Genomic DNA, 16,514 nt, shown 5'->3' with positions numbered 1-16,514 from the left:
ATGTAAAACAGATTGTCAGAGGCTGTACCTCCCAAGTGTCAACTCGGAAAACCTTTTACACACTTGAGTTCATTTAAACAGTTTGCTCATGCAGAACAGTATCCCAGCAATGAAAACGGAGTGAAAATGAAGAAAGCAATGGGTCATGTCTAAAGGGTGATGGTGGGAAAGATTAACATGTCAGTGGGGAGCTTTGAGAAGAATGGGGTTATGGCTGGACTGGGAGTTTCCAGCAGCAGGGAGACTCTGACAACTTGTATGTCACATCAGTTACAATTAAAAATTGATGGAGTGTAAAGTTGCCAGGGAGATTTAATAAAGGGAGGAAGTAATGTGAATACATACCATAAAACACACTAACCTTAAGATTGCCTCAGTCATTGCTCCCAGGCATTTCATTTCCACTGATGCCTCTTTGACTTTTCCTCTTTCTGTATGTTTGCTTTTCTGGGGAAAACAAAACTAAATCATTGACCTCTGGGGTGGTTTCCTTAAGGCAGAGCACGGACACCCTGGTTCTAGTGCTTGCTGCATTTACCGTGGACCAGCATCCACAATTCACCTTTTCCCATGTCCTCAGCACCCTGTGTTCTGCACACTCAGCCTCTGCTGACTGCTGTACACTGTTTGTCTGTCTTAATTCAGTCCTAAGCTGCAGTGAGGGCCAGAGACTTGCACTGAGAGGTCCCTGTGGTGCTGAGCTGCTTTGTTCTGTTGTGGTTTATGCAGGATATGGAGAGGCGTTTGCTTAGTGCATTAGTGAATGTGGGGCTGTAGCTTGCCACTGCCAATGGCAGGGAGTGGGCCACAAAGGGACTGGAGGTGCTTAGGGGTAAAGACAAACTGGTTGGTTTGTGTTTTCCCTGTGCAGTGTGAGCTGTGCAAACAAGCTCCTGAGATACAGTCGCTGAGGGTTATAGCAGGTCTGTCCTGTTTGCACGGGTCTTGGAAACCACACCATTTTTTGCAGTTTTAGTTTTAGAGATAGGACAGGTCCTTTTGTCACTCAAACCAAACAGATGTTTGAAGGGAATGTTCAGAGGTGCAGTATATCTCCTGTCACATTAATGGAAAGCAGCCGTTTCACAGTGCTCCCTGCCTGAGCTGGCAAAGCTGGCACTGTGCTCGCTTTTGGCACACTGGCTGTAGAACACATTCTTCTGCTCAGTGTTCCTCCTTCCAGATCACTGATCTCCAAATGAGGCCATAAGACAGCACAATCTCATTCATCACAGGCCCTCTCTGTGCTGGGAGCATCACACTCACTGTCTTTGTCTTCAGTCTGCTTTGCAACCTGCCTGCTCCAGCTGCCTTCTCCCTGAGTTGCTCTTACTGCCCTTGGAAGGTTGCTCATTGATAGGGTCCAGGACTGAAACCTTGCTCGAAGTCTGAAGGCTGTTCCTAGTTTCCTGTTGACTTTGTTATTTCCTGCTGCAGCTTTCTCAGACTGTTAGACCTGCTCTTCCTGTCTCTCTGTTGCTGAGAGCTTGTTTAAACTTTGCTCTTTTATTAGCATCCATCGTTTTGGTTTGCTATTTAAAAAGCACCAGGGGAGGCGGGGGGGATTTCTTAATTGCTGTAGTTATTGCCAGTGATTTATGCAGGTTGCCTCAGGTCAGCCAGGACCACTCCTGGTGCTTGTTCTCCCTGGATGCCTCCTTCGATACAAGCAGGAATCAAAGAGCAGGTGGGGAGTGCAGGGTCCTGTTGGCCCTGCAGCAGGCTTCAGAGATAAGGGAGCAAGAGGCAGGAGCAAGTACACTCACAGTCCATGCTCAGCTCCAGTAGTTACCCAGCAAGGAGGAGTCTCTGTGAGCTTTGGGCTCCAGGACACTTTTTACTGCTCCTTTGCAGCCCTTTGCTCTCTCTTGAGAGAGAGCAAGACTTTTTTGGGCTCATGCTTTTTAACACTTCACTTGCTTTTGTTCTGTAGGGGTTCCCTGGTCATCACTGGGATATGACCAGTAACACCTGTTAGCTTCAATAACCTGTAACTGGAGCCTGCTGGGCTCTTCCTTTAGTATTCTTGGCAATTACCAGGGCCCTCTTTCCCTTTCATTCTTGAGCAGTCTTTCCCTCCTATAAATAATACAGTCTCAGTGTCTCCATTCTAAAAACATATGGAAAACTGCTTCTGAGCTGGTGGATTGGCTGTGACTGTGTCTATCAGCAGGGCTGTTTTGGCAGCTTAGCGAGATGACTATTTAGGCAGCTGGAGATCAAGCTGTCAGGAATACTGAGCGTGGCTGCTCTTCAGAGGAAACCAGACACTTCAGAAACGGTTTCCTCTTGATTCTGGGAAAGAATGCAGTTGTTGAAAGGAACCAAACTTCCCGCACGGAAAGTCAGGGAAGAACAGCCCTGATTCTAGCTGGCTCAAGGGGCCCTTGGCCAGCAGCGCCAGCGGGGCGGATCTGTTCTGCCCGATTTATAAGCAAACCCTGTTGGCAAGCAGTCTGCTGTTTGGGTTTGCTGAAGCACTGAAGCTAAGCGCTGCAGCCTATTGGTCTCCTGGACCTTTGTGCAGTCCCAAGATGTGGGAGCTACTGGTTACTGACTATTCCTTACAAGGAGTCTTCAGGAGTTTCTGCCAGAGCTGCACCTACAGGAACCGGTCCAATTCGACAGGGAAGCACATGTGTGCTGGCAGCATCCCGCTGTGGGCTCACGTCCGTAACAAAGTGCGCAGGGATAAGGTTGGCCTGACTTACTTGTCTGTTGCTTCTTGGGGGGTCTGCAGTGGGAGCAGAAACCTTTCTCTCTGGTGGTTGTGTGTTTTGGTGAGTGGGGAAGGGTGAGGGGGCACCTGTGTCTGTAGCTGACAGCAGCATTGGGCTGGTTTGTTGATGAGCTGAAAGAGCATGACTGCATCTAAGATCTCCCCGGATATACTGCAGTTGCTATTGCTTCAGCATCTACCTCTACCTGTCAGAGAGCTCTGCTTCTGCATGGGGTGCTGCAAGGAAGGAGCTGGGCTGCAGAAGTGGCTCTGGTTTCTGAGTGTCTTCTTGTTTGCTGATGACAGTAAGTTCAGAACACGGAGTCTGCTGCAGTTGCCTCCTCCTGGTCTTATACTGTGCTTTAGTGTTCAAGAGCCAAGTGTTAAAAACCATCACAGGAGGCACCAAAGACTGCTTGCTTTGGCTGGTTCTGATCACTGAGAGGAGTCCCCATGCACATAGCTCTCTTATCTCTTATCCCAGTCTAGCTTGAGCCGAGTGCCACTCTTCATGCACTCAGGTGTGTCTGGGCTCTCCCAGGCAGTATTGGTGTTGTTGGGTGGTGTCTGAGTACTGGTCAGCTGCTCCCCAGCCTTGCTGTCCACTCAAAAGAGATCAGGCAAAGCTCAAAATGGAAGATCAGGGCTTTGCCTCAGGACTCATTTTTATTTCATGGGTGTTTGTAATAGCAGGGCCAGGTGTACCTCCTGCCTCCATGCTCGGAAATGAATAGGAATGGGTAGCTGAGGGAGGACAACTTTCCATGATTTCTGGTCCAATTTTCTCCATTTCTTCTCTGTCACATCCTGACAGAGGTTTGGTTTGGTTGAAGTTACTTGTCTCTATATATAAACACTTCATGTTTTTCTTCCTTGGTCTCACTGTTGGGGTGATTATGTCTTTTGAATTCAGTGGAACATAGTCCTCCTTAGAAGCTATGAGCTTCATAGCAAAGAGCCATGAAGTTCTCCAGCCTGGCTTTTTACTTCAGTGTAGTAATATCACACTCATCCAACCTCATCTGTCTCTAGAAAACTTCAGAGGGAGACAACTTCCTTTGTTTCAAATCAGAAGTATTTCAGAGATCTGTCTTCCTCAGCCCTGCTTACAGACCCACACAACAGCAGTGCCCCGTTAGCTGGAGCCGGGGAAACCTTGGAAATCTTTTCCTATAGAAAAGAAATAGCTTGTTGAAGGTGCTCTGCTCATTTACACAGCCCTTCCAGGCTCGCTGATTTCCCTGAAGTCTGCTTCTAGCTCATGCATCACTTCTGTGTTTTTCAGCTGGACCCACAGGTGTTGCAGGACAAAGACTGGCAACGCACGGTCATCTCAATGAACGGTGTAAGTATGCAAGTAGAAGTTAGCACTGCTTCTGTACCTCTCATGTGCTTTAATTCCTTGCTCTTCATTGCAGCATATTAAAAAGAAAAGAAAATGTTTGAGAAGTAGCAGCTGTTCTCTTTCTCTTTTCTATCCAGGTTGAAGTGAAGCTGTCAGTGAAGTTCACCAGTCGGGAGTTTAGCCTGAAGAGGATGCCATCCCGGAAGCAGACCGGGGTTTTTGGGGTCAAGATAGCTATTGTCACCAAGTGAGCTGATGGGTCACGTTTCTCCCTATAAGATACTAGACATCCACTTGGCCAGGGGCTTGCACTGAGGGGTCGGTCAGGCCAGCCTGCTCAACAGGGCAGGAGCACAGAAGGCTGTGGCTGCAAAAAAGAGGTGCTCTACATCCTCTGAGCTTCATTTTTTGCAGGCGAAAAACTAGTGTGGGCCCAGGCTTTGAAACCCAGGGTGTTTACTTACAGCATATCACTTTCCTGAGCTCCGGATGTACCCCTTGCCCCTTTACTCTGTAGTTAACCGACTTGGTCACAAATTTCCAGAGCCACCAAACAGTGGTGTTTCCGTAACCAGAAATGTTGAAGTTCTTTGGATCCTGATGTATTATTTTAACCCCTGATCCTTTGCCATGAATCGTTTGCCAAAAGAAACCTTTTTGTTCTGTTACACAGTTTGGGAAGTGTGGTATTTCCTCCCTATGGAATTGCATCGATTTGAAAGCACCAGTGTTGCTATGTATCCAAGGACTGCTTGGGAATCCTCTGATCACCTGAGCAGAGTCACAAGCTTTTGGGGCTCTGGGACTTGGCCAGAAAGAAGCTCAAGCACTCAGGGAAGCTGTAGAACAGCCAAAGCCAGGCTGAGACAGTGAGAAAAGCCCCTCCAGTTTTAAAAGGAGTGTTTCAGCTCAGACTGGATTGCCCCTCAGTCTTTCTCCCACCCCCTTTCCCAGACAAAGTTTGCACAACAAACTGCTGGGGTGATGTTAGCTGGCCTGGCTGGGGTGACAGGCAAGGGGGGGCACAGGCTGCACTGAACTCTTCTGTTTGGCTTTCTTAAGGAGAGAGAGATCAAAGGTGCCTTACATAGTTCGCCAGTGTGTGGAGGAGATAGAGCGGCGTGGGATGGAGGAGGTGGGCATCTACCGTGTCTCTGGGGTGGCAACCGACATCCAAGCTCTGAAAGCCGCCTTTGATGTCAGTAAGTATTTGTGTCTGACGTTCTCCTTTGCCTCGCGCGAGCTCCCCGTCAGGTGGTGATGTGGTTTTAGCCTTCTGTTCCCCAAGAAGCATTCAGAGGCAGAGATTCCCTCGCACAAGGAGAATCGGGTTACATACTGGCTGCATGTTTTGTTAATACTCTTCTGCTCCGGATACAAGGTGTACAACATAGTGGGTCCCTATAGCAGGTAACACATCCGTTGTTCTTCCCAACAGACATGGAATGGTGGCTTTGCCTGCCTTGCAGATCTGTGTAAAGGGCAGACACCTTCCTCTGGGGAAGTGGCAGGAACCAGAAGTCATAATTTCCTCAGAGTTGTGAGGTCTCCAAGTTAGTAAAAGCCCTTGAAACTAAGAATGTTATATGGAAGGAAGCCAGCCAAAAAGAAAGATGTTCCAAGGAACATTACCCAGGAAAAGGGTTTGTGAGACTGGAGTTGGGCTGCCAGGGCTCCCGAGTTCTCCTCTTAACTCCAGATTGATGTCTGCAGGTTGTAAAATCAGATAGTTTTGACCAAGCTCTGTAAAGCTTTCTTTGATCTTGAGCATAAAAGGGCTCCTTGCTGGAGCTGTGTTTAAAAGAATGGCCTGTACGTCCCAACAGGCATCCAAGATCAGGCAGAGGAAATGCCTCCAGATCGCTGAGGTACAAAAAGTGAAGTTCTGCCCTACTTCCAGCCTCCACAGGACAGTCCAAGGACTGCTCAAGCTGCATTTGAGCTCTCTTTGATCTGGGCAGTCAGGAGGCCTGTGCCCGGTGCCTCAATTCACCCTCCCTGCACTTTTTCTTCGTTTACTTTGTGAAGTTTCTTCTTTCTTCTAGCCCTAAGTTACAAACCCCATTGATTCCTGAACTGAGCCTTCAGCAGTGCAAGAAAAGGTTCACATTTTGAAAGACAACCTTTTTCATTCATAGTAGATGCTGGTTTACACTGAGCTTCGTGAAACCAGCGCTGCCTCTGTGGGTTGGTCTGTTTGTTTTAGGGAAGGGGGTGGTTTTGTTGTTCTTAATAGTCACAGAACTGAAATGTGAGTAACGGAACAAAGTACCCTGAATTGCCTGTGTACTTTGGCTGCACTCAGTGGGGAGTCAGACAGCCCCGAAATCATTTCTTCTAAGCTGTTAAGAGGCAGGGAATTGGAATAACAAAAGTTGAAACGCATGTAAATACAGTCAAGTGGGGCTAGTTCCAGATCAGGCTGAGGCTGCTGGCACAGTGTAACTAGCCCTGGGTGGTGTGAGGTTCCTTCTGCTCCATTTAAAGCTATGAACTGTTTGCAGTCATTTGTGCAGCGCTGCTCAGTTGTCAGAAGTAGCTCATTAAGTCTGGAGGAACGTAAACAGGAAAACTCTCAGCTATTTGGGCAAAGACAGCGGGTAAATAAAGAGGGCCAAAGCCAGAAAGGAAGGAATGCAAGGCCAGCAGCTTCTTTACCCTGCTTCCCCTCTTCCCTCTCCCAGATAACAAAGACGTGTCGGTGATGATGAGCGAGATGGATGTTAACGCCATTGCAGGCACCTTGAAACTGTACTTCCGGGAGCTGCCTGAACCCCTCTTCACAGATGAGCTGTACCCCAACTTTGCTGAGGGCATTGGTAGGTAGCAGCAGAAATAACTCCCCATAACCGAAACTCTTCTGTATGAGGCTGCTCTTAAACCCCCATATTTATAGCATCGGACAGAAGCCTGGAACAAGCTGTTAGGGAAGTGGAATGGAGCTCAGAATGGCATCATCCTCCTGTGAGCTTGAATACAGGGAATTGCTCTGCTGTCTTGTAAGCTGAAAACGTGCAGGTTTCTGAGGGTGGGTTCAGAATAGAATGAGCCCCTGCTTGTGGAGGGTGAGCACGCCATGTCCCCCACTCAGGGAAGCCCTCTTGGGGTGGGGTTATACCTTGTCTGGGTAAAAACATCGTAGGGTGGTAAATGTGAAAGCGCTTGAACTGCTTGAGAGGAAAGGATTCTCTATGTGTCTGAAACAAAGAGATCCTGTGGGGTACTGATGTGCAACTCTGACCTTCCAACCTATGATGCTATTACAGCCCCTTCAGGGCCTTCTGTGTTTGTTGGTTTGGGAAGTGATGTGGTCAAACTCCCACTCATGGTGGTGTTTTGTTCTTTTCTGTCCTGCAGCACTTTCAGACCCTGTTGCAAAGGAAAGCTGTATGTTGAATCTGTTGTTATCACTTCCAGAGCCCAACCTTGTGACATTCCTTTTCCTTTTGGACCATTTAAAAAGGTAATATGCGGATCCTTTAGACACTTACTTTATGTGTAAATCATCATTATTTTGAGAAGAGGAGCCTCTTCCTTGAGCTCATGCTGAATCACACAAAGGAAGAAGCATTTGCTGATCTACGGTGAATGCTTATCAGATAGCTGTTGTCTCATGTTCGCTTAGGCACTAAATCCTGAACTCTGTCCTTACTTACATTGAAAGGATTAGAACTGGAGGAAAAGGGTAACAAAAGTCCCTGGGCTTATCTAGTGCAAATGCTGCAGTATCACTGCAAAACTGCACCTGCATCTGGATACAGAGATGAGGAAAGGTTTTAGTGTAACTCACGAAGCTTTGGCCATGTTTAAGGACTTGTAAGCCCTGTCTCGAGAGGGGTCTGCAATCAAACAGGATGTATTTCTGAAAAGTCCAGCGCTTCTGCTCTCTGGGCTTGTCAGTTCCCTGCTTAGATTGGTCCTGCTCTCGTCTAGATCTTTGTAATATGGTTGTAACTGTATGGTTGATATTAATGTAAGAAGCTTGCTCAATTCCTGCACATTGATATATGTAACTTGTACGTACCAGCAACTGTCACTGAGAGATGAAGGGTGATTTGTGACTGAGGGCCTGGACGAAGATCCAGGAGATCTGTGTTTTACTTGTGGTTCTGCTGCAGACTTTTCTGCCCTTAGGTAAATCTTCTAACCTTTGTGCCTCAGTTTGTCATTTATAAAACTGGGACGAGAAACATTCCTTTATTCCTGAGAGTGGTTGACTGAACGTATCTAAAACTTTTTACAACAGGAATAAATCCGGTTTCTTCCTTAAGGACACTTCCAAATGTGGGTATTTAAAAGTCTTGCCTTTTTCATTGTTTCTTCTCCCAGAGTTGCTGAGAGGGAAAGCATTAACAAGATGTCCCTGCATAATCTTGCAACTGTCTTTGGACCAACACTGCTCAGACCTTCAGAGAAGGACAGTAAAATCCCTGCCAACCCGACGCAGCCCATCACAATGACGGACAGTTGGTCACTAGAAGTCATGTCCCAGGTAAAATCCTCAGTGTGCTACTGCATCTTGTGCAGGCAGTACCTGGGGAACTGCAGTCCTCTGGCAAGGCCTGGGCCTTTTGAGGACCACAGACACTTTCACCCCTGCGCAGGCTTTTAGACTGTTTGTAGAACAGTGTTTCTTGAGACAGTTCAGTTTGTATCTGTACCAACACAGCTTTCATGGAACAAATGTCAGGTTAAAGGCCATCAGTGGTTTTCCATGATGCTCCTCAAGACTTAAACCTCCTTCGCTGATGCATAAGAAAATTCTTTGCTAAATTCAGATTTCTTTGGCTACTGCTGCCTTCTGAAGGTGATGCAGAGAGGCTGTTCCCTGGTCAAGGGCATTTTGTATGTTCTTGATTGAGTAATGGCAAATTATAGCTCAGATTTTTAGAGTACACTGGAACACGAACACCAACACCGTTATTACACACTGGAATGCACTCCTGAAAAGAGTCTCTCTGAAGCTCTGCAGGTTTTAATATTCCTGCTGGTATTGTGCCCTGTATTAAAACAAATACATAACCGGAGGGTGTTCAGGGTAGAGAGCTGTAGGTGTGTCTGCCAGCTATCCAATAGCCAGGATAAGAGTGAGCTAACAGGGCTTTCTGATGGGCTCTTTCTCTTTCAGGTTCAAGTTCTTCTGTACTTCCTGCAGCTAGAGACTATCCCTACCCCAGACAGCAAGAGGCAAAGCATTCTCTTTTCCACAGAGGTGTAGGTGCCTGCGATACCAACAGGACACAAAAGACTGCTTTTGGCATAAACCTGCCACACCTGAGAAAAAGACAACTGATGTTTCTTCAGACATTGCTGGCCTGTTCCTGCCCCGGGGAACTGCAGCCCTCGGCGCTTCTGCTGTTCGTTAACCAGTGACAAGCTGAAGAGGGAGAAAAGCTTCTGCTCTGGATTGGTAGGAGCAGAACTGGACTGGAGATGGAGCTGTGCAGCATCTCCACTAGGAGGAGCAATAGACACTTGAACAAATGCACCACAGTGTGGCTGTTGTTCTTGTCGGGAATGTGACAGAAGGTATTCCTCAGTTTATGGATTTAATTTATCAAAAAGAAACTTCAAGATTTCTACTGGACCACTTGATAGGAGACCCCTTTTTGGGTGAGGGGGAGTTAAAGAATCTATCACAACTGTGTCTTTACTAACTGCTGTTTATAAAGTACTGTTCTAGGCCACAAAAATAGTGTTGCTTTGCAAGAGAAGAGCAGAAGGGAAGGGTCTGGGATCTGAGATTCCCTCGTCAGAAACTGAAGTCTTGATTTGACCAGGGTTCTAAAGCAATTAAACAGGTTTGTGTACAACTCGAGCTGTTGGTTTGTGTGGGGCTTGGGGTTTAGTTTAGTTTATTTTTGTCTTGCCCACCCCTTTCCTTGCAAATGTTTCCACAGCTCTAGGGAAGGAGATGCCCTGCTCTTGCCCAGGCTGCACTTCTGATGGGTCTTGGGTTAAGGGAGCCAGACCTAATGATGTTACATTATAAATAATACAGCAAATTGAGCAGGCAGGGAGGATGAGTCAGTGATTCTGTTGTCTGTTTGCATATAAAAGCAGGGGCGATGTTATCCAGGCAGGATTGGTAAATTCGTTAGGCCCCACCAAACTGCATGAAAATTAATTGGGAAGTCTGTTAATTCCCAACACTCCAAAGAAAAGATCACTGCAAAAGGAATTGAAGGCTTTGTGGACAAAATAACCCGTGGCTATCAGTTTGGCGGCTGCTTACTTCAGGCTTTTCTCAGAACATCTGCTTTTGGGGTTTTTTGGTTTGGTTTTTTTTGATACTTGAATTTTTGGAGGCTTTGTACATTGCTTCTACAAGAGCCTTCTTCTGATTGCTCCACTTTGATAAACCATGTCAGAATGTACTTCAGGGACAATCCGGCAAGCAGCATTCATTGTGTATTCTCCAGCAATTCCAACCCTGTTTTAAATAAGAGCAGTGAAGAGATATCAATGGAGCTACATACAGCAGTACAGGTCAAGCCAAACACCGCCTTGTGTTGCCATGCTTACAGCGGTCAAAGCCCCCGTGGTCACACAGGGGTGCAGGGCAGCTTTGTCCAGGGAGCACAGGACAGTCCAACTGCTGCTGTGCAGAGCAGAGCATTCCGGCTCTGAAGCAGCTGAGCTGAACACCCTGGGGGAGGGGGGAGCGACTCCATTTGCATGAAGCACCCCAAGCCCTTCACTCCCTACCCAGCTCTGCATTTGGTGCCATCTGTCCATCGTCATCCTGGGGAGGAGAAAAGTACAGCTGGAAGACAAGGGAAGGAATGGGCATGAGAAGGGGAGGGAGGGATGGGTTTGGAAACATTGGTAGTTAGGCTGTCAACATCATTTGAGGGGAAGTATAACAAAGAAAGCAACCCCTGTTACGTGAATTTCCCGTTTTCTGATGGGTGATCTGCAACCTCTCAACAAAAAGTCAAAGGAATCTTTCAAACAAATGGAAAGAAAATGAAAGGGAAATGATTCTGTAGTCACTGGAATTCTGACGGCTGCGTATTAGAAATCATTGTACTGTGAAGTTGCAAATTCAAAAAGGAAGAATTATAAAGTTCAATTTTGTGAGTATATCAATATTTTGCATGCTTTGTAAGGATTCTTATAGGAATTTACTATTGCTTAGTATCCCTCCATCCCTAGGTCTGGGAGAAAACCTTTTTGTAATGTAATGTACAACTAGAAATTCCTTCTCTCTTGTATGTATTTCCACTACATTCCAACTTCCGAACCTGTAAACCAGAGACAGTGTCTATAGTAGGAGGTGCTTTTTTGGGGAGGGAGGGAATGAAGGCAAGGAAACTTGAAGGCGTAAGATTTTGATTTTTATTATTATTTGCCTTTTTAAGGTAAAAATTAGTCACAATCCTGAAAACCATTGACTTAAGAACAGTCATGCAGTAAACCACACGCCCTGGGTTTGGTTTTCTGTATTTGCTCTCATTGTCACATAGCAGTTCCATAGCAATCCCTGTCCTGCCAGCGGCACCCCTACCTCTTCCAAGCTGTTGTTTGGGATCTTGGAGGCAGCAGCAATGCTGATGACTTACCTTGAAAGGAGAAAAACCCCAACTGCAGCAGGTGGTTGGTGAAGGCCTTTTCCTTTTGGTGTTTGGAATCCGTGGCTGCCCTTTGCAGTGTTGAAACTGGAAAGCAATACCATAATGACTGTGCCAATTTACTTCTGCCCAACGTGTTTATTTTTATTTATATAGGAGGTTAATTTTAATATTAAATTACTGATCTATTGTATGTAACCATGAGAAAATGGCTTTTGCTTTGGTTACTGTTACAGGTTGTTGCTTTTAGTCTCTCATTACAATGCTCATTTCTACTGTAACACTATCTAACATGCAGGCATGTGGATCAGGGAAAAAGTTAATTTAACTTAACCCGTTAATTATTTCTGTTAAGTGTGAATATGTTTTCCCCAAAGCTGGTAATTTTGGGCTGGAGAAGGTAGCACATCCTATTGCTGATGATGAAATCATGGACTGATTGGAAATATGAGAATTGATTTCTTGAATTTCCTTTACTTTTGCAATTAAGTTTTTTCAAATAGCCTTATGTTTCCACAAGGATTTCCAAAAGGTGCTGGTTGGGGTTTGTTTTTTTTTTTGATACTTTAGTTATGTTTTTAATAAACCTTATCATACTTAAACAAAAAGGGAATTGCAAAACTTGGCTTCAGAGAAGGCCTTCTGATTTCTACTCTGATCTGTTCCCTTGCAAGCTCTGTCAGAAAAACCTAACTCTTCCATTTCCTATGTCACAAAGGTACAATATAAACAACATAAGAGCAAACTAGCAAACAAACTACCCTTTACATGGGCACTGGGAGTTTATGTTCTTTCTGTTTCTAGTGTATTGGAGAGACCTTCCTAAAAGTGTAGCTATCAGTAACAGAAATCTGAAATGTCAGAACTTGAACTTAAGAAACTGGGGTGATGAGGATGCTCTGTGTATCTGCAGGTCAAGGAGAGGAAAAAGCATCAGTTTCCTGGCATTTAAAAACTATTTTAAAGTTAGAATGTTTTTTTTTTTCTGAACACAGAAGAGTTTAGGTAAAATTTAAAAAAGTAAAGCAAATTATGGGAAGAGTTTTCAGAGATGGACAAGAAATAACAGTTATTAGATCGGTTTCAGTTTTGTGTTTGGATGTGCTTTGTATAGGAGGGGAGCGTCTGAAACCAAATTGAAACACATCCATTAAGATGCTGCTGGTGTTCTTTATTCTTGCACAGTTTTAACAAGCGGAGGCAGTAGCTGGGCTTTTTCAAGCTGTACTTCAATGCTGCTATTTTTCAGTGGATCAGCTAAGGGCACGCTAGGGCAGCGCAGTGACTGTAGTTGCTCATGCCCGCTGCCTGCCTCCATTCTGACCCTTAGTTGCTTTGACGAAGCAATCGGCCGGCACCGTTTTGAGGCAAAACTGCAACAGTTTCGTTGGCCACAGGGTGGTGGAACCACAGAGTCTGTTCATGGGAGATGCGGTATTTTTACACTTCATGCATTCTACCCGTTTAGAAGTCTGTTTTACGGTTGTTTATGTTAGTTTCCTATGAGTTTATTTAAACAAATGTCCTGTTCTTTAAAGCATATGTGGATCTCCGAATCTGTCACACCTGTAACACTGGAAGGCATCACAATGTGTTCATTCATCTTAATGTGCCATTCTTTCAAGTATGTATAAAATGTAAATTGACCAATATGGCTTTTAAAAATGGTGAAAATCTGATGGCAAAACCCAACCTTCTCTGATTCCTCCCTGGTTAACCCCTTGGTTTCAGTGCTTGCTCACCTCCTGGGATAACATTTTCGGATGTGGGACTCTTAGGAATGAGAAAAGTTTTAAGAAAAAACTGCTGCCTTTCTGTTTTTCCTTCAGTTCAAGAAGGTGTGGCCGTGTGGGAACAAACCACAGATAAATATGTTCATGCTGCGTGTAAGGGGTTTGCTTCAGGTCCTTGAAGAAGCAAAATCTGAAAGGGCAGTTTCTAAGGGCATTCGTGTTTATGCCCTCATAAATTTGTAGCCTGGGTATGTTTTTCTCTGTAAGCTTTGCTGACATCATCGTAGTACAGCTATGATACTATTCACTTCCTTTAACACAGGCTGTGTGCGACTGGGATACTGGAGCTGTAGGTAGATCTGTATTAGCGACTCCCCATTCTGAAGTGGAATGAAAAGAACATTCATATGTATTCTATGGATTTTCTCATTGAGTAGAATTAAATACATGCATTGCCCTTAAAAGCAACAGAAGCCCTAAAGGAAGCACTTAATGATTATTCCTTAATTTAGGGAGTGAAAGTAATACAAAAGAGAAGCATAATTAGAAATCACTCAGATCATATTGTCTGGGACTAGAAAGAAGATCTCATTCCAAGTTCTGGAAGAAGGCTTACTCCCCAGGTAACTGGGAGCAACAGCTGTCTTGCCAGTAAATAAACATTAATTTAGGAACCCCAGGAATTTAGCTACTGTAGCCTCCCAGTTCTGTGCTGCGGTCCCTCTTGCTTGCAATCGAAAATCCACAGTTCAGTGCTAAGAATGCAATGCTTATCACTTGCTCTCTACATTTCCCCACACTCCTGTGGCAATAGACAGGGAGAAGCATTAGAGTCTGTGTATTACCATGGGTAAAACACCACTGCAGAGAACAAAAAAACTAACAGAACCAGAAAGGTAGATTGGTTTTTAAGGTAAAAGTCTGTTTCTGGCCTGCAAGGATAAAATGCCACCATATGCTGTAACGATGAGGTGGTTTGAAACAGTAGGACCAAAGCAAACCTGAGTGTAAACTTGATTCTCCTCCTCCCTTGCTTATATCCCTAGTTCAGGCCTTTTAGGGCAAACAAATACGTAAATGCTATTGCCACGAATTAGAAAACTATTAAATGACCTCGTTTGCATCCACTGTTGATTCTGTGTTACCATCCAATAGTGGAATTGCTGGAGACCCTTGCAGAAACACACAGGTGAACCATGCAAGCATTTTCCATCACTTAAGTCCTTACTGCTGTGTTTCACCTTGCAGTGAGAAAGACCCCTCCTTTTCCAACAGAAATCACTTCATGTCATTCTGCACTGTAAAAACTACCACACGGGGGGGTTCAGTTTGTAGCAGAGCTGCCCCTGAAGATAACTGAAGTATTTCCAGTCTTACGGTACGGAATAGACCAAGTATTGCTAAAGCTCTGGGCTAGTGTATTCCTGTTTTGCAAGTTAAATAAGATTCCATTAATTACACCTGTGCAAACATATTTGGGAATTAATATGCTTGAGTCCCCAAGGCTGTGTTTGCTCTGCTGCAGTCATGTTCATGTCCTCGTCAAAAACGGAGAAAACTCCTCATTTTCCACTAGAGCTTTTGTTTGTGTGGCTGTTGCAGCCTTTTTCCCCAGTGACAAGATGTTCTGAGAACCAAAGACATTGTACAGATGCCCCATTTCTCTAATCTGCAGAATGACTCATGTGGCAAGGCCATTTTATATCCCTGTGGGTGTACAAAAGGGCAGGCTCGCGTACAGAGCAGCTTCCTGCCTGGAAGAATACAGCAGCTTTCTGCAGATGACCCAAAACAAGAATCACAACAGGCAGAGCCGACCAGCGAGCGATGGCCTTGGTCCTTAGGTGCTCACATCACTCCTGGGACAGTTTGAGTGAGATCCAGAAGGCAGTTAGAGGAAAAAACATCCAGTTCTTTCTTACTGTGCCTAACTGAATCCCAGTCTACATAAAGTAGCTCAAATTTCCTCCATTTCAGTGCTATTTTGGGAGAAATTAGGACTACACTAACTCTAGGGATTATGCAAATAGCTGCAAACTGATTCATATCTTTTCCATCTTTCATCTATATGATGGTAATGTAAAAGCTGCCATAGCAAAAGGACATTTCTTCCCATTTCTTCCCAACAGCCTCTTCTAATCCCTTATTTACTGCTGCTCAAAGCTTCAGAGAAATCTTGTTTTGGGCTTTGGTTACCTTATTCTGCAAAACTTGTGGAATCCTGGATAAAACTTGGCTACACGGGGACAGATGTTTCAGGAGCTGGGATATCAGTACCAAAAGTGATTACCAAGGCAGCAAAAGAGGGTAAGGAATTGTTGTGTTGGATGCCTGAGAAGCACCGCAATGAAAGTGAACTTAAAGATTATCTATCTCAGCAGGACACCGTGAAATGTCCTTTCTGTGTCTGTCCAGCAAAAGAAATAAAACAAAGCCTCCTCTTGCCTCTGTAAGTTGTGTAGTTTATTCCTATCTCTAGTATTGCAAGTGTTTATAATCTGTGAAGAATTCCAAGGAAAGGAGTTAAGACTATTTATTTAAATATAAATACAATTAAATTATATGATTAGTGCTAAATTATCAGGTGTAGAAGATGTATTGTTTGGATAACTTTGGGTTTCATCAGAGTTAATACTGTTGGCATTGTTTTAACACTACCATGTTAGGGAGTCAGGTTTTGACATTTTACACTGCTGTTGCTATTGCTTCAGTATCTAAAAGTGCTCTGGTTTTGGAGAAGAAAACCTAATAGCAGTTTAATACTGAAAGGTGTTGAAACTGTACTGCTAAACATCTCTCAGTTTAGGCCCAAAGAGAGAAGAAAAAGGGAAGGGGGGGGGGGGAACTGTCATTCTGGATGTTTTTTTCTTTTTCTGAGAAAAGTGGTATAAAAAAGGGATCCAAAAAACTGTATTTGGGGAAAAATGTCTAAGGCATTTGTAGCCTTTCTTTGTACACAATGTTAAATAAAATCTCCTGTATCTACGTCAGGTTCTTTTGGTCTTCTTTAACTAAAACCTGGGCCTACATGTTTGAGAAGGTAAAAGCTGCATCACTTAAACTCTAGAGGTTAGTACAGAATTAAACAAACCCAGCTATAATGTGAGGAAATAGTTTACATGTAAGAGCTGAGCAAACCAGTC

General features: G+C 44.7%; 1 protein-coding gene across 1 annotated transcript in view; it reads left to right on the top strand.

Moving 5' to 3' along the window:
• Positions 1-9,877, top strand: part of BCR (BCR activator of RhoGEF and GTPase) — a 93,043-nt gene extending 83,166 nt beyond the window's left edge. The window contains exons 17-23 of the mRNA XM_057411302.1: positions 4,005-4,064; positions 4,202-4,311; positions 5,127-5,266; positions 6,749-6,883; positions 7,422-7,527; positions 8,394-8,556; positions 9,193-9,877. Of these exons, the coding sequence (XP_057267285.1) occupies positions 4,005-4,064; positions 4,202-4,311; positions 5,127-5,266; positions 6,749-6,883; positions 7,422-7,527; positions 8,394-8,556; positions 9,193-9,282 (804 nt within the window). The 3' untranslated portion in view covers positions 9,283-9,877. The remainder of the gene's footprint in view (positions 1-4,004; positions 4,065-4,201; positions 4,312-5,126; positions 5,267-6,748; positions 6,884-7,421; positions 7,528-8,393; positions 8,557-9,192) is intronic.
• The last annotated feature ends 6,637 nt before the right edge of the window (positions 9,878-16,514 follow it).

The sequence above is a fragment of the Pezoporus wallicus genome, unplaced genomic scaffold (assembly GCF_028554395.1).
Source record: "Pezoporus wallicus isolate ANWC-B61680 ecotype Strahan unplaced genomic scaffold, APGP_CSIRO_Pwel_v1 contig_6401, whole genome shotgun sequence".
NCBI lineage: Eukaryota > Metazoa > Chordata > Aves > Psittaciformes > Psittacidae > Pezoporus > Pezoporus wallicus.
This window is presented reverse-complemented; position numbering and strand designations above follow the sequence as displayed.